At 38.5% G+C, this 18,462-nt stretch overlaps 1 protein-coding gene across 1 annotated transcript; it reads right to left on the bottom strand.

Annotated features, from left to right (window-relative positions):
• Positions 1 to 1,219: 1,219 nt before the first annotated feature.
• On the bottom strand, positions 1,220 to 18,019 carry LOC133527080 (mitochondrial DNA helicase-like). The gene is made up of 9 exons (XM_061863972.1): positions 17,639 to 18,019; positions 17,008 to 17,508; positions 16,606 to 16,753; positions 15,423 to 15,579; positions 14,833 to 14,982; positions 14,565 to 14,753; positions 3,654 to 3,845; positions 2,749 to 2,835; positions 1,220 to 1,980 (listed from the first exon to the last, which is right to left on the bottom strand). The coding sequence occupies exons 1-9, from the start codon at positions 17,898 to 17,900 to the stop codon at positions 1,735 to 1,737; spliced, it is 1,932 nt and encodes a 643-aa protein (XP_061719956.1). The 5' UTR covers positions 17,901 to 18,019; the 3' UTR covers positions 1,220 to 1,734.
• Positions 18,020 to 18,462: the final 443 nt, after the last annotated feature.

Genomic DNA, 18,462 nt, shown 5'->3' with positions numbered 1-18,462 from the left:
AGAAGAGTTAGTAATATTTTTACCAACCTTTAGCACCTTGTACCGGACAAATGGCCGTCGGGCCAATATAGCAAGACGTTATCTATGAAACCTGGATCTTTTGTCAAGGGCGCTTACGCCACACTGCGTAGCGCAGCTTTGTATTTGTATAGGAGAATTGTTGATAATGTCGTAAGCGCCATCGAAAATAAAGTCCCTTTCAATAATTAAGTCACAATTACACGAACGAACAAACAAATCAGTCAAAGACCGATTTTTTTATCACTTTTAAGACAATTTACTGAAACAGTAATCGACTTATAATGAAACGAATAACTAATTAACTTATAATTAATTCGACGTTTAATTAATTATTGATAAAGGAACTCCATATTTATACTGTTTTTATTAGTATCGAATGCTAACCAAATTTTGGTGGGAACTACTGGGAAAAAATTTCCCACCTTTTACCAGTGGTAACTACTGGGAAAAAAATTCCCAAAAAAATTGAGTGGGATTTTTTTCCCAGTAGTTACCAGTGGTAAAAGGTGGGAAAAAATTCCCAGTAGTTACCACTGGTAACAACTTGGTGGTAACTAGTGGGAATAACCCTATTTGATTAATATTCTTATTAGTTTTGTCCTTTTCCTCGCAAGTGTGTTGAAAAACGTCATATGAAACGCGTGTGCATTGGTCATTACACACACCGGCTTTCTTACTGCGCGCTCGCCTCCAGCTCGCACAAACAATATCGCCTCGTGTGTAATGACCAACGTAGCGCGTTGGTGTAATAATGTACTATTATAATATAATAAATATAATAATTAAGAGGGAAGAATAGTTTTTCGAATCTAACGAAATAACGGATTTTTTTCTATGGAATTTCATTTCGGGATATAACGTTTTCCATTAACTAAATCTTAACAAATAGCCGGGTCCACACAGAGCGAACATACGCGCGAGGCAATTTCCTCACGCACAATACGGCCAGTGTAGGCGTGCCTCGGCCCAGGCGGCAAGCTCGGGCGAGGAAAACGCGCGTGCCGCCTCCGCCCTGTAATTACTTAAATTACGTAGGCGTATTTACCTACTACCATTTTATTAGCTATTACAATACAATACAATACAAATACTCTTTATTGCACACCTCAATACAGAAACAGTACAAATAATACAACACATAAAGAAGAGGTAAACAACAACTATTAGTTAGTTATAGTTCAATATTTGGTAGGCGCCGATTGTTCTGATCGGCGCTGAGTTCAGCGCAGCTGCAAACTGCGTGGCGCTGAGTCGGGGAAAGCAAAACGGCAAGCAGCAAACCAACAAAAGTCACTCTGGACTTTGGAACGGTGGCTACATAAGAATAAAAATACATGGAATCATTTTACACCCTGCGCCATGAAAGCGCATCACATATATTGACGACCGGTTTGGCCTAGTGGGTAGTGACCCTGCCTACGAAGCTGATGGTCCCGGGTTCAAATCCTGGTAACGGCATGTATTTGTGTGATGAGCATGGATATTTGTTCCTGAGTCATGGGTGTTTTCTACGTATTTAAGTATTCATAAATATTTATATATTATATATATCGTTGTCTAAGTACCCTCAACACAAGCCTTATTGAGCTTACTGTGGGACTTAGTCAATTTGTGTAATAATGTCCTATAATATTTATTTATTTATATATATATATCATTGCTTGATTTACCGCACAGCCAGATTCAGGAGAATTGCAGAAGCTTATCGGTGCGCTACCGCGTCCTATTGAGGTTAAGAAGGTCGCTCAAGTAGGAGTCGGCAGGCTGAGCCTGGGGCTCGTCGAAGCACTGCTGGGGCAGCGCGTCGGGCTCGTCAGACTTGGCCTTGCTCTTCTTCTTGGCCTGGTAGCTGAGCGCGTCCTTGTCGAACTCCAGCGGCACGATGCCGAGGTCGCCGCTGTACCGATTTTTTGCGACTTGAAGGTATTTCTTGCCCCGCACTGCTGTTAAACGTTTGTCCTGAAAAACACAGTGAATTCGGTATTCGGAACATAGACAAACGTTATCTCGTCTGGTCCCGAAAACTATATATTTGATCCTAATTTTGGCTGAGGCTTTTAGCCAAATACCGAAATTATGGTCATTTCGTTGACAAATTTTCTTAACTTTCGGGTACAGATAAAACAAATTAGAACCAAAACATATTAAATGTAAAATTTAGGATTGCATGTCCTTCGTGCGCCAGCTACATAGCCATTTTCCACCAACAGGGGTGACAGGTGTTATACAGAGCCCGGTCTCTTGGGGTGCATACAGTGGAAGGAAATGGTGTGATGGTGAACATTGTACATTGTTGACCAAGAAATAAAGGCACCTTTCTAACGAAATACTTATAGAGAGTCAGATTGGGTGCTTTTCACCAGAATTAAACACTATACAAATAAAATATGACTAAGTATAGCATTTCTCGGGGGCACTTTCCGTTATCAATTTAAATAAAATGATTATTATTTATGGAGTCGGGAATTAAATATCAGAATGGAAATTATACAACAAATACATTTAGAACTAAATTTTCATTGCTAATCGTAAATAAAAACGTCGCTTTAACTACTCTATACATGACATGCATCACTCAAAGCACTGTCGTAGAAGTCATTATGACATGGTTCTATAGTGGCCTAGGTATCAAATTGACCGTACAACTTGTGCCCCTAGCGATGGCTGAAAACTTCCCTGCCCTGGGAATTTTTCCGTTTGAATTAGGACCACGTGTCCTATACCTACCTGAATAATAAGAACATTGTCTGCTTCTTGAGACGCCTTGGCGCTACCAAATATTGAACTAGTAGAAAGATCTTCCGATTCCCGTTCCTGTAGGCAAGGTATATTAGAGGTATTATAAGTTACTTAATAACCGTTCGAATGTTGGCTTGGTACAGTATTGGTTAATACAAAAAAAAAAAAACATTATTTTCAAAACTAATATGTACTAAATTTTTTATGAATTTATATATTTCAATAAAATTAAGAACATTTTTTGTATGTACAAGTATTTATGTAAGCGTAGGAATATACTAGGCTTGTGTTTAGATCGAATGTATGTTACTTATTAACAAGTAACTACTTATATACCTTTGAAACCAATAAGACAGAGTAACTCTTAATTTTTTGAAGGTTCTTTTCTAAAAAAATACATAAAAGTCATCTCGTTGTGCTTCAAGCACTGCAAGTGCGTGTGCGTGTGTGTGTGCGCGTGCGCGTGTGTGTGTGCGTGTGCGCGTGTGCGTGTGTGTGAGAGAGAGAGAGAGATTAGCCGCGTTCGTGGCACGTGTCACATTGCTAGCTCAATTCATTTTGTTAGAACAGTATAATACATTTCGATGCAAGTGTTTAAAGTGTGTCATTAACTCATTATTCACAAATTCCGAGATGTCTTCGAATAAAAGACACGGAATAAGTAAACAAGAACGCTTGCACGCATACATTAAACGACGTCTTTTCTGTCATTTGCGAAAAAAAAACAATAAAACAAATATAGGTTACGTGAATGAACGTGTAATGGCGAAACAAAAAAACATAAAAGTTTATGAAAAGTAAAAAGCACTACTCTTAGCTCACAAAAACCAACTTTGCGAACGCTAAACAGCTAGTAGCACCTTTTGAGCGAGTGTATTAAAAAACGCGGCTACCTTTCTGGGATGCATGACGAGCGTGACGTGCGTGTGCCTGGCGGTGGCGAAGCAGCGGAACGCGGCCACCACGGCGTCCTGGCGCGCGTAGCGCTCGCCGTCCGCCGCGCCCCCGCCCCCGCCCAGCATGAACTGCACGTTGTCCACCACCACGTGGCTGATGTCGTGCATGTAGCGCGCGTGCTCCACCGCCTGGACAACGACACCGACACATGAGGTGAGATTCTAAATTAGTAAGGTTAGGCGGGGTAAGACAAACACTTGATTAAAGGTTTTAAAACAAAGACTCTAAAGCAAGGATCACTGAAAACAAGGTTTAGTGAATGGGCCACAGTGGGCATCCATAAGAGTAGGAATAGATTGTATGACCTGTATGAAATGAGGAGCATTAACCATGACGAGAATTTTGCAGAATATGTAAGAAAATATTCAAAAGTGTTTAAGAAAGTCTGCGCCGCGGCTAAGTCTGCCTTTATAGGTCAGAAAGTCAGGTCAGCTGACAATAAAGTAAAAGCTACTTGGACTGTAATAAACACTGAAACTGGAAAAACGAAACCCCGTGATGGCCACTACAGACTGAAAGTTCAAGACCGAATATTGTCTGCAGACCTGGATGTTGCTGGCGCCTTTCAACACTTTTTCACCAACATAGCCACAGATGCTACACGGAACTTGAACTCCTCTGTAGCAAAGGCTGGTGTTTACTTAGATACAAACAATGACAAGAAATGCAGCATGGAATTATACTTCCAATATACTGACCCCCATGAAATCATTAAAACGTTCAAGTCCTTGAAATTAAAGAATACTGAGGACCTTTGGGGGATCTCTGTGAAAGTCATGCAATCTGTAATCGACGTAGTGGCACCGTATTTGGCCGATATATTTAATGTTTGTGTTAGAGAATGTGTATTTCCCGATCTGATGAAGTACAGTAAGGTCATTCCTCTATTTAAAGCGGGCAGCAAAGATGACCTTGGAAATTTTAGACCTATTTCAATACTTCCTGTTCTCAGTAAAGTGTTTGAAAAAATTGTATTAAACCAATTGCTTCGACATTTCAACTCGAATGAACTACTTCAAGATCAGCAATTTGGTTTTACAAGAGGTCGTTCGACGACTGATGCCGCCTCTGTACTAATCAAGCACATATACGACGCCTGGGAACACTCGCTAGATGCTATAGGTGTCTTCTGCGATCTGTCCAAAGCATTTGATTGCGTGGAGCATGACACACTTCTACACAAGCTGAAGCACTACGGTCTGTCAACGGAAGCTCTAAGCCTTGTTAAGTCTTACTTAAACCAAAGAACCCAGAAAGTGGTTGTAAATGGAACGGACTGTAAAGCTCGGAGTTCCACAGGGTTCAATTTTGGGTCCTTTTCTCTTCCTTGTATATATAAATGATCTGCCGAACCTTGTAAAACATAAATGTGAGATAGTCTTATTTGCTGATGACACCTCACTAATTTTCAAAGTTGACAGGAAACTGAGCGATTATAGCCAAGTCAATGAAACTTTGGAAAAGGTACTAGAATGGTTCACAGCAAATAACTTACTTCTTAATGCGAAAAAGACGAAATGTGTCAAATTTTCGCTGCCGAATGTAAGAAAATCTGAAACTATCATCACATTAAATGGCGAAACGCTGGACCTTGTCGAGAATACGGTTTTTCTGGGCCTTACTTTAGATAGTAAACTGCAATGGGCCCCTCACATATCTGCCCTGGCGAAAAGGTTGAGCTCTGCCGCGTATGCAGTAAGAAGAATCAGGCAGTTTACTGACGTGGAGACAGCTCGCCTAGTTTACTTCAGTTACTTTCACAGTATTATGTCTTATGGCATACTGGCGTGGGGCAAAGCAGCTGACATAGAAACCATCTTCGTTCTTCAGAAGAGGGCAATCAGATCTATTTATAACATGGCTTCTCGTGACTCACTGAGAGAACGATTCAAGGAAATAGATATTCTCACAGTAGCTTCACAATACATACTAGATGTGATAATGTATACGCATAAGAATATAAAGTCCTTTAAGAAACTGTCCGATATCCATAGTTATAATACGCGAAATAAACATAAGTTAGTAGTCTCCAAGTTTCGTCTACACAAAGTTAAACAATCGTTCATGGGAAACTGTGTAACATTTTATAACAAAGTACCCTTAGAGGCATGGAACCTGCCCTATACTTCATTCAAGCAATACGTCAAAAATGCACTTCTCAAAAAGGGATACTATAAAATAGATGACTACTTGGGAGACACGGAATCATGGCCAAGTATCCAGTCTCAAAAGCTGTAATAGTTTTGCGTGCAGTGTCCCGGAGAGGCATATGGCGCTGTTGTTTCTAGCTGTTCAACCTTATGTATTAATGTTTGTTATGTTTTAGTTATTTTGATGATGACATTGACATATTAAATACATAGTAGTTATGTATTCTGTAGAACTAGTTTTAAGATTGTTAGCTTAACAGTCTCTTGACGTGAAATATGTATTTCATACAATTTTTTTTTTATTCTTTGACATTTGGAGAACCTTTACACCTCCAAATCTTATTATTGTGTATTATTATTTTTCTCAGACCGTGGGGACCTTATACATCTCCAAACTTAATGTATTAACCGTGGAGACTATACGTCTCTGTCATATTGTATAATATACTTGACTTATTATTATTATTATTGTAGTTTGTGGGCCTTTGAATGCCACGTCGACCAGGCATTGGTCTATTGTGACAGCCCTTTAAAGTTCATTACTGATGCCCGTTGAATCCAGGAAATTCCAGATTCTTTGGGCCGTAATGTTCTGTACCTCATAGGGTTGCAATACGTGCCGCCCTAGGTGGGTACTTCTTTTTGACATTAGTGGTCCACAGGAGCAGAGAATGTGCATTGCAGTCTCCTCTGACTCATGGCAGAACCTGCATGTCGCGTCTTGTTTCTTTCCAATTTGAAACATGTGTTTGTTCAATTTACAGTGTCCAGTCAAAATTCTGGTCACCGCGCAGGCTTTGTGTCTTTTGAGCCCTAGAAGCTCCCTAGCATTTTTGCTGTTGAACCCTTTGATTAGAGCTTTCGAGTGTTCTTGTCCTTTTACGAACTTCCACCAATCGTTTGCCCTTATTTTTTCTAAATTGCTGAGCAGTGAATATGCATCCCGTTTTGTGATTCCACAGAACGGTTCTGGGCCGACCAGGGGTGTGTCTGCGCCCTTTCTAGCAAGTTCGTCCGCTTCTTCGTTTCCGTTAATGTCGGAGTGCCCTGGTACCCATCTAAGTGTGACTTTGTTGGAGTTTGCCAGTGCATTGAGGTTTGTTTTACAGTTCTGGACTAGTTTTGAGTTTGACTCAAGGGATTCTAGTGCCAGCAGAGCAGCCTGGCTGTCTGAGTTGATGTAGATATGTTGGTGTCGTAGGTTTTTATCCAGGTTAATCTCCGCACATTTGTTGATGGCGTAGACTTCAGCCTGGAAGATTGAGGCCTGTGTGCCCATGCTGACGCTGGCTCTGAGCTTAGGTCTCTCACCATAGATCCCACATCCTACATCAATGCCCTTCTTGGAACCATCCGTGTACCAAATATAGCTTCCCTCTTCGACGAACATTTGGTTGTTGGTCCATTTGTCTCTAGGAGGTATTTCTACTGTGTACAGTTTATTAAACTGACATTCAGTGTGCGTGTCATCGGTGGGCATGCTAAGGGTTCTATTTGCAAAAACCCAGGCCTTTAGTTTGGTTAATGCTTGAGAGCGCCATTTTGGCCTGTTTAGCGTGCATATTCTGTAGACGCATTGCTTAGCCTCCTTTTGCACCTGCAAGTGGAGTGGTATAATATCGAGCAGTGCGTCTAGGGCCGCCCCCGGTGTCGAGGAGAAGGCGCCTGTTGCTGTTAAACATGCCGTGCGCTGCAGGCTGTTTAGAGTTTCTATTGCCGTCTTTTGGTTGGTTTTGTTACACCAGACTGCGGAGGCGTAGGTAATTATGGGCCTCACAACCGCTGTGTATAACCACATAGCAATTTTGGGTCTTATGCCCCATCTTGCTCCTGCCATTCGACAGCATGACCACATGGCCATTTTCGCTTTTTGTATAATATTTCTTAGGTGAGGGTTCCAAGTTAACTTTTGGTCGAAAGTGACCCCTAGGTACTTGACCTCGTCTGAGAATGGTATTATTTGTCCATTAAGTCTTGGTTCTGTGAGCTTTTCGAGCTTTCGTTTCCTTGTGAATGGTACTATTACAGTCTTGCTCGGATTAATGGACAAGTCATTTTCTCTACACCATTTGAATATTGTGTTTAGAGCTCCTTGCATTAGGTTTGATTTACTTGGTACATACTAGTTATGTACAGAATGTAGCATTAGTTTATGAGACTGCTAGTTTAACAGTCCAGACGCGGTTTATTTATTTAGTATAAATTTTATTTTGACACTTGGAGAGACTTTACACCTCCAAATTTTATTAGTATTAGTACTCTGACATTGGGGACCTTTTACATTTTATTTATTTATTTATTTATTTATTAATAAAACTTAAATCTATCATTACAGGTTTAGCCTAATGCGATAGATAAGCGACAAACCAATAATCAGACATCTCCAGATTTAATGTGTTTTTAACCATAGAGACTATACATCTCTATTGTATTGTATTAATTATTTATTTTAAGATTATTATAATGTAATGTTTACCCAGGTATTGGCTGTTGTATTTGGGTGAATCAACTTTTAAATATCCACATGATGAAATTATGGACTTTTAATTTTTTTTCTTATATTCCATATTTCATTATTTTATTTAAAAGATAATTTTCTATAATTTATGATTATGTATAGAGCAGAGCACTTTTTTTGCGAATTTAGTGAATTTTACTAAAAAAAGTTCACCAGCCTAAATCTGCCGTCCCCTGGACAACTATTTTAAATAATTTTTTTAACAAACCAGGCTTCAATTATTGTGAAAACAGTTATTTTGCCTACATTGATTAAACAATATAGTTTCATGTTTTATCTATAAATATGGCAATATCGCCCTGAATTTCACAATATTTCCCCTTATCATGTCCCCAGGACAACTGTGGCTTCACAGGATCGGAACTTTTCAATTAAAACGCTATATAGTAATAGTAATGTAACAAAATTCCTCCTGCTACTTGGTTTTGTATTGTGCTATTGTATTTTTAAAACAATATGAATTATTCTGGATGTTAAAACGAAAAAAATAACAATAAGTGGTTTTCAATTCAGGGACAACGTAGTTGTCCCAAGGACATATCTGGTTGTCCAAAGGACATTTTAGAGCCTACAATCTTAAGGAAGTTACTAAATAAAACAAATTTATCGAAGTATTAGAAAGCAGTTTTAATATTTCAGCACACCGAACAACAGAAATATTATCACAATTCTTAATAATCAACAACTTTATAAAAAATATAAGATTTGCTTCATAAATCAACTAGTTAACATTTTTTATACTTAGTGCAGCCTTTGACAGTCTCTTTCTTATAATTAAAGATCACAATACGAGTCATATTCAGAGAATAATCTTTAAAAAATCTTAGACTAATGGAGACCAACAGTTGTTGTTAAACCCCTAAAATAAAAAACTTCTGAAAAACATTGGTATCCAATGAAAAACTTAAAATAATATTGACGCCTCTTTTCTAATTAACGTATATATCTAAAAAATCGTTTTTCTTAACCTAATGGAGATCAACAGTTCCCTAAAATAAATTACTTTTCAAAAACATTGGTGTCTATTGGAAACTTAAAATAATTGACACCTCTTTTCAATTGAATTTCCGGATTAGGAAGTTTTTGAACGATGTCTTCATAAGCAACATAGGAGATATCTTTTTCATCGAGGACAAATAGTTTCCCACCTTTAACACATTTCATAAATGTGACTTTAATTTCTCCATCGTCGTCGATATTGCTTTGAGCAAAGCATGCGTAGGTATGGTATGATTTGCCTTTGGTGCCATAAACTTTGACGAGTAGATAATCACCCGTTCCAGGTAATAACTGGTTTTGCCCTGATACTGATGGCTGTGTAGTATTTTTTTCATCATTAGACTCATCAGAAGAACCATACACACTGTCGTAAATACTTTTGTTTTGAGCCTTATGTAGATCAGTAAATAAAATGTCATCCTGTTTTAAAGAAACCAGGGCACTCAAAGGCAAATCATCATCAGTATTATCACTGGATATAATATCATCACGTATGTTGTCTGCATCATCAAGTATGTTGTCCTCACACATGTCCACAGGGGATGGAATTATTCTTAAAGTTGGGGTAGGTGAGTAAAACTTTGGATGCAAACAGTCGCACAATCCTCTTGAGCAAAAACAACTCAAATTTCTATACTTTAGTTGGCCACGAATCCTTGAAAAGATTTTGTGCACATCTTTGGTTCCAGGCAGAGGGATAAGATCCTTTGGAATACAATTTTGAACATCGTCAATTTTTTCTTTGGTTATATAAAACAATTTGATTTTGCTAGATTCCTTGAGGGCTTGGTAAAATCCAAATGCATCGGTTATGTCTTTTCCAGTGGCTACCTTGTTATCCGCCTCTCTTTTAAGGAATCCCCCAATTCCATCAGCCGCTCCCTTGCCATGACCTGCTTCGAAGAATGACCAGCTAAATGCTTGAAACCCGTAGTCAAATGTTTTTGTACAAGCCAAGAAGAAGTTACCTTTCTGGCGATACTGAGAGAAAGGTCCATCAGAAAAGTAATGGATAGTGTCAATTTCAGGGTAATCTTCAATAATGCTTGTTAGAATCGGGTGTAAGTGCGCCCATATTGCAGCAGGTTGATGGATATTGCATGGCGATACAGAGCAAAAAGAAGATACCTTGTAATTTTTGTCTTTGTCGTGCAGGTATACGACAACAGTGTGGAGTGTTATTTGGTTGCGGGATCCACCAAAATGGTGTGCTTGAATTTCTTCATGGCATTTTGCACTATAATTTTCGCTGAAATCAACTAAAATTACGGCTTCGTTTGGTTTAATGTTATCAACACTTTGCCGGAAATTCCTGTACTGGGTTTTCAAATTGAAAATATGTTTTTTTAATATTTTCAGGTCCTCTTTAAATTTATCTATCATGTTTTGCACCAAATCTTCATTCAATCTTTTAACATTCTTAATAGATTTCATCCTTTTGCCTCCTTTTACATAAATTTCCTCTTCTCTCACCCATTCAAACCATTGCATTTTACCCTTAACATTATCTTCGTTTATTTTTATTTCTCTATCTTGACATTGTACACAAGTACCAAACATACAATCCATTTTATTACTGTCACACACTGTTTCTAGAATCAGTGCACTTGTATCCACCGCATTAATAACTCTTTTCTGCTTTAGAACCTTTATTTTAGCTGCTGCATTTGCATGTATTTTACAAAGGCACATATCCCTGCCATCTACTGTTGGTCTGAGTATGTAGAAGGGTCGATGTTTAGTAAAATAGAAATAGGAACATTTTGTCCCTGGATTCTCCAACTTAAACGCTTTGAATAAATTTTTCATTGAGTCTAAAAGGAACCGTTTTTGAACTTTTTCTTTGCCTTTAGTGACGGTTTCTTTCTTGCCGGCGGTGTTTCTTGATACATCATCTCTTTGGAAAAAACATTTTATTTTATTTATTAGTTCCGTTTCACCCTTACACACTGTTGTCTTTGCTTTAGCGCTTCCTTTTACACCTAAACTGTCCTGTATGATTTGTTTCTTGCGTGATTCATCTACGTTTTCAAATATCTTTCTCAACATCCTTTTCCCTTCCCGTGCCTTTGTTGTCATGTAGTTTTTCTTTATAGCACGAGTTAAAGTTTTGTATTTTTCGTATAATACATTTTCTGCCATGGTTCTTTTTTCTTTAATTTTATTTAATTCGTTTGCTTTACGATGAGCCCTCTTCTTAAATTTTTCAAATTTTTTTTTCCACATATCGGTTTCGCTTCGTAATTTTAAATTTTCTTTGTACATCTTAGATCTATCTCTACGGATTATTTTCCTTCCCCTTTTTTTGTTCTGTTCAGGTTCCAGAGGTGCAAAGGGAGAAGCCGGCGGAGTGGGTACATATTGATCTTGTGGTATATTGATTTCCTGCAAAGTAGACGGAGAACTTGGTGGTGTTTCTTGCAGTATGTTTCGAAGTGCTTTTGATCGCTTTCTTTGTTCTTGTTTACGCAATTTCCATATGGTTCTGCAGTTTTTTTGGTCCTCAGGCTGCATAGCTGATATCGATATTTTGTTTTTATGATAACTTTCTCTTTTTTTTCGCTTCCTTTCACCCAATTTTTCTGGGTCTGCTTTAAGTCTCTCTCTATAGCGCCTAGATTTTTCCTTCTCCGTCAACCCCATTGCCTAAAATAAAATACGTATTTAATATTTTCTTCGGTTTCCGCGATATCGACTCATGTAAATAAAAACCGGTCAAGTGCGAGTCAGACTCGTGCGCCGAGGGTTCCGTACCAACGATTTTTTTTTTTACAATTTCCATCCATAAATCAAAAAAATTCCAGTGCAGAAAAAAAATATTTTGAAAATGTGCAAACTGAGCCCTTTCATATGATGCCCCACATGATATATTCGCTTGACTTTGATTTTTTATCACGCTCCTAAATTGGTAATTTTTATTACAGAAAAAAGAAAAAATAAAATATATATATTTCTATGCAAGGGGGTTTGTAACTTGTATAACTATTCCAAATTTCAAGTCAATAGCTTCAGCAGTTCCTGAGATAATTAGCTTTGTGACAGACAGACGGACAGACAGGCAGACGGACAAAGTGACACCATAAGGGTTCCTTTTTTTACCATTTTGATACGGAACCCTAAAAACGATTTAAACGAATTAATCGCGTATATTTTTCGTACAATCATCCCGACGTTTCGAACCCTTTGCAGCGTTCGTGGTCCCCGGGATAGATTGAAAATAAAACATTAAAAATATGTTTCACGAAACCTGTTAAGGATTCGAAACGTCGGGAAGAATTTACAAAAAATATACGCGATTAATCCTTTTAAATCGTTTTATACAGACAGTTTTATTTACATGAAATACGTGTAAGCAAGTTATTTAATTAAGGTAAAGATCCCCGTGATTGAAAAAAAAATGTAATTGTTGATATCATAAAATTAACCTTATGTCAAAGCGAAACTTCAAAGACTGGGTATTTACCCTATTTAACATCTTATCACATGTATTTACCCTATTAAAAATCTTATCACATCGTTTTTGTCTAACGGACAACCAAAATGTCCTAAGGACAACCAAATCAGTTGTCCGAGTGACTAGTTGTCCGAGGGACTTTTCTAAAACTTTGAACCGTACAATAAAAATTAATGATTTGTTGTGTTTTATTTCACCCTTACCGTAACATATACATATAAAAGAATCTAGTACGACATAATTTATTCAAATATATTAAGTACTTACGAATTTGTGCCGGTGGTCCGATGGACAGACAATAAAACCACCCCGCACTCACCAACAGTACCCGACCGACTGACGCCGCGTGTGTCGTGTATTCAAAATGGTGGCTAAACCTATCAGATTACCAGGAAATTAAACTTGTTGTCAAGTGCCTTACTGCGTCATCTACATTTAGATTCCGTAACTAATTTATGGTTGTCCGATGGACCTGCATGACGCGGATAATTTCAAGGGACAAAATTAAAACGCAAGAAATTCATAAACTGTTTAGTACAAATATAAGAAATCGGTGTTTTATTGATGATACTTATCCATAAAAATGATTATGTGTATGTATATCAATCCCACAATAGTATTTTTTTTCATGATTCAAAGTTTTATGGTGCACCGTCGCAAAGGGACAATTTGACGTACTATGAAAACCACCTTTTGGTCTTTCGGACAACCATTAAAAACCGGGTAAATTGTAAAAAACAATTCAATGTTTCGTGATGAAATGTTACGTAATATTACTGGGAACAGAATGGAATGCAAATAAAGCTCATTACCTTTATATAAATTTGTAATATCGATCAGGGACTCTGTACGTTTGATGTTGAACATTAAAAGTTGATTCACCCATTTATAAATGTTGTTATGTATTTTTCATGTCACTATATGATGTTACTATAAATGTTGTATTGACTTGTAAAAGAGCCCTTGAGGCCTACTTCCAGAATAAATTTTTGAATTTTGAATTTGAATTTTGAATTTTAAACACTAAATTAAATTATTTAAAAATACTTAGATTGAAGGACTTTCCTCGTACAGTTTCTCTTGTCCTGAGCAAAATAAACTATGTTTCTCATGTCACCTGATCTTACTTCGTACTGTCAGGAACTAAATAAAAGTCTGTGGCGCGCTTATGTTTCCTTGGATTTATTTATTTTTATTTTATTTTATTTTATTCGGAAAACCAACAGCTTAAGTAAACTAAAACTAGGTTAACATAAATATGTATCAGGGAAGCCAATTACAGGTTTCCACATTTGGCTTAGATATGCCTTTTTCTTCTAAGGGCCTCCGCTAGCTGACGCAGGTGCACGGAGCGGACGAGCGGGTTAACTAAAATTAGTATGAGCAACGCTAACTGAAGCGGACGCGTGCGGCGGATTTCACCTAAAAATAGCACCCGTGTGCTTAAGACTTTTTGAAAGGATTGCAAATGCTTTGGATTTTGCGCATTTATTTTCATTCACTCTGTCTCCCTAAGACTTTTTGAAAGGATTGCAAACGCTTTGGATTTTGCGCATTTATTCTCATTCGCTCTGTCTAAGACTGACATGCCATAACAGAAAATATATTTAAAAAATACTGACTGTTTCAGGCACAAGACTGTGTCAAAACTGTTTTATCGGGTGATCTTTAGATAAATAAAATAAAATAATATTTTTTATTTGTACCATTGACACTAAGCACGTACCTCCATAACAACCTTGATGGGCTGCTGGCCGTGGAAAGCCAGGTAGTAGATGGGCAACTTCTGGAAGTCGTCAGCGAAGGCGGGGAAGCGGTCGAGGTTGTGCTCGAGCGGCACGCCCGCAAACTGCTGCAGCATGGTGCGCGCCAGACGCGAGTTGCGGATCTCGAAGCTGCCCCACAGCGTCGTCACCTGCAGGTCAGTCAGAGCGCGCGTGAGTTTATCGCAGAGCCCTGTAAAAGCTTTACGCGAATGATCGGTAGGGAGTTACCCCCTGCTGCGCGAGGTCGAGCGACATCTCCGCGCAGAGCGTGGTCTTGCCGCAGCCCGTGGGGCCGGTGAGCACGGTGAGCTCGCCGCGCCGGTGCCCGCCCAGCAGGCGCGTCAGCGCCGGGAACCGCCGCCACTTAACGCCGCGCACCTGGGTAAACACAAATAAATAATAATAATAAATAAATAAATATTATACGACATTATTACACAAATTGACTAAGTCCCACAGTAAGCTCAATAAGGCTTGTGTTGAGGGTACTTAGACAACGATATATATAATATATAAATATTTATAAATACTTAAATACATAGAAAACACCCATGACTCAGGAACAAATATCCATGCTCATCACACGAATAAATGCCCTTACCAGGATTTGAACCCGGGACCATCAGCTTCGTAGGCAGGGTCACTACCCACTAGGCCAAACCGGTCATCAGGCACAAAAGTGAATGAAGTTATGAGATTGGATAGCAAGTATTGGATTATGCAAATTTTACATTATGGCGCTTGTCGAAAATAATGTTAAATTATATCTAAATAATACGACACAGTTTTTGTAAAAGAAATGGGGTAAAAAAATGCACCTTGTCGATATTGGAGAGTTCGGCGTAGACATCGTTCCTGAGCGCAGCAAAGGTAGTGATGGCGCGATGCGCAGCGGGCTTGGCGTCGGCCACCAGCGCTCGCAGCGACAGTTGCGCCCGCGCCGCCTCCGTCGCTGTCACCAGCCCGTCTGTCGGCCTGGCCCAAACATACACTTATTGTGCACAATACAAGGTGCCCACGAGGAGTCTGAATGATTTTAACCACGCATTTGTGAGGCCAAAAGAAGGCAAAAATGTTATATGAGTTTAGATTACCTGCAGGCAAACTGTAAATACAGTTTTTCAGGGCCCTGTTTAGTTATAAGCTCTGACCTGTGTATTGATAATAATAAATCAAAATAAAAAAAACGGTCAAGTGCGAGTCGGACTCGCCCACCAAGGGTTCCGTACTTTTTAGTATTTGTTGTTATAGCAGCAACAGAAATACATCATCTGAGAAAATGTCAATTGTCTACCATGGTTCATGTGACACAGCCTGGTGACAGACGGACAGATGGATGGACAGACAGTGCAGTCATAGTAATAGGGTCCCGTTTGGGGTCATCCATTAATTACATCACACGCTTAGGGGGAGGGAGGAGGTCAAGAAAATTGACATGTTGTGACAAGGGGGAGGGGGGTCACTAAATTTGTGACGTCACTTTAACATCACCAGTAATCAGTTTTAATTTTTTATTCGTTGTAAAGTTAAATAACGATGTTTTGGAACGATAATTCGTTATATTCGTTTCATTTTCTTTCCTAATCGGTTGTGTTATAAAATTACTTATATATCTTGTATCAAAATTATTTTGATAAAATATTGATAATACCTAATTCGAAAAATGTGTCGTCACATCAGGGGGGAGGGGTTTGCCAAATGTGACCAAGTGTGACAAGGAGCGGGGAGGGGTCAAAAAACCTAGAAATCCGTGTTATGTAATTAATGGATGACCCCTTTTACCCTTTGGGTATGGAACCCTAAAAAGGTCAAATTTCGCAAAAAAAAAGTGTGTGCATTGTAAATAGTTAAAAATAATATAATACTAGATAAGATAAGTAACTACTAGATATGGTGACATTATCTAACCTTGAGTATTTCAAAAGTGCTCTGGCATTAACTAAAGCTAGCCCATATTGTTAAAAAGGGCATCATATTGTTAAAGATGAGGTTAATACTAACCTGACAAAACGGCACCTGTCTTCACCTAACTTGTTAGCAATGTCCCGCATATTCTCCCAATCTCCCCAAAGACACAGCTTTTGGTAGCCTTCAAGGGCTGGAAGCAAGGTTGGAGGAAGGCTACTGCTGTTCAACCATATATGTGTGCCTGAGTGTAAAAGAGTACATTAGAGTGCATCGAGGGAACAAATGGAAAAATTCTCACACATCTGGTAGGCCTCCGTGGCTCAGTTGGCAGAAGCGATTGGGCCAGTGTTCCAATGGTCACAATTTCGAGTCCTACGGGAGGTGCAAATTTTTCCAGTTTTCATTTAATTAAAAAAAATGTAAAAAGCATCACATACATACATTAGGCAGTTGACTTATCAGAGGTACATGCATATGCAATGCAGTTGTACTTGCCTGGCACCTTTTGAGCAGATAAATGTAAGATGTCATTAATGCTAGTAACTATTACTGCTTGATCACTGCAGCTCACTTTAGTAGGTCTGCACCAGAATAGGCCAGCAGAAGCTAAGCCATGAATTTCATCTTCCTCCTCCTTACCCGCCTGCATTTTACGATAACCCACAACATTGTCCATTGAGTTCTTTAAAGGAAAATATAGAGTAGTCCGGTCTTGGGACACTCTGACATCTGACAATACCTTGCCGGCATTGCAGTTTGTTAAAGATGTAGTAAATTCAAACAAGTTAGACAAGTCTTCTAATTGTGGTACAGTCAGGTCGGCTAAAGATGTCGATTTGCTAACAAGTTGTAGCCAGTCCTCTTGGAAACGAGCATTCTGTTGCAGGCACCGGTCAATGTGCTCTCGCGTGGCCTGGTCCGTCTTAGACTTCCGCACGTGCTTCTCTAGCACGCTCCAGCTGCCGTGCACATTACATGCAGGGCATAAAAAATATCCTAAAAGGGAAACATTGATTTACGAATATGAAAAATCATAATTTAAGAAATGGGTAGGGTAGTTACCCCCTGCTGCGCGAGGGGGAGCGACATATCTTACATCCCAAAACCTTACTTGCTATACACATACCAGTGGTTTTGTTAATGTACACTTTGCTTTCACCACACGTACTCTGCCCGGCGCATACTGTACATTTCGTTGTAAGAGATGTAAAGCCATCTTGTACAGGAAACCCTTTTTGCCGCAATAACTTTCGGATATCCGTCACAGTTATCTTGGGAATATCATGTAACTCGACACTATGAAATGAACGCTTTCCATGAGAACTATTAATAGCATTTAATATTGATTTTGAATAACAGTAATTTATTATCCTACGAGAATTCAACATTTTTAGTAAAGGTTTACTTTGTAAAACGAACGTATTGCATGATCAAAACTTGAAAACATAACCTAACCAAACTTCTTTGTTTATATTTATATGGTGCTGTCATTTTCTTGTCAAAATCGAACACAGATAATGCAAGTAAAGCATTACTTGGCATTTACACATTGACCGATCCGACTACAAAGAAGATTTAAAATTTATATAAATTGTATTATTTTTTGTTACTAGGACTACATAGAAAATATTAATATCGCGGTCCACTATCCACTGACAATCTTTATTGACCGGCTACAGTTTTATTTTATTATTTGCTTTAAGATTGCATTGTTTCCTTTCCACATTGTGATTTATACAAACAGTATAGTAAGTATATTTGGCTTTTTATTTTCATACATTAATTCCAAACCAAAGGTACCCGCGCGACAAGAACACAGTATAAGTTTACATAAACCTTCTATTAATTTGGCACTTTACTCGTATATTATGTGTATTCGTATTTTTATCATAGGTATTTATAATAAATTAACTGACATTTTTAAGAATAATAATTTGAACATAGATCTAA

The sequence above is a fragment of the Cydia pomonella genome, chromosome 17, assembly GCF_033807575.1.
Source record: "Cydia pomonella isolate Wapato2018A chromosome 17, ilCydPomo1, whole genome shotgun sequence".
In the NCBI taxonomy this organism is placed as follows: Eukaryota; Metazoa; Arthropoda; class Insecta; order Lepidoptera; family Tortricidae; genus Cydia; species Cydia pomonella.
The sequence above is the reverse complement of the archived record's forward strand: the minus strand, read 5'-3'. Positions and strand labels throughout refer to the sequence as shown.

Bases quoted from the DNA above. Each gene is read 5' to 3' on its own strand.
- LOC133527080 (XM_061863972.1), bottom strand. From the start codon at position 17,900: ATGTTGAATTCTCGTAGGATAATAAATTACTGTTATTCAAAATCAATA. The intron at 17,509-17,638 runs GTATGTGTATAG...TTTCCCTTTTAG, and splicing joins GTACATTAACAAAACCACTG to GATATTTTTTATGCCCTGCA. The intron at 1,981-2,748 runs GTAGGTATAGGA...TGTGTTTTTCAG, and splicing joins ACAATGTTCTTATTATTCAG to GACAAACGTTTAACAGCAGT.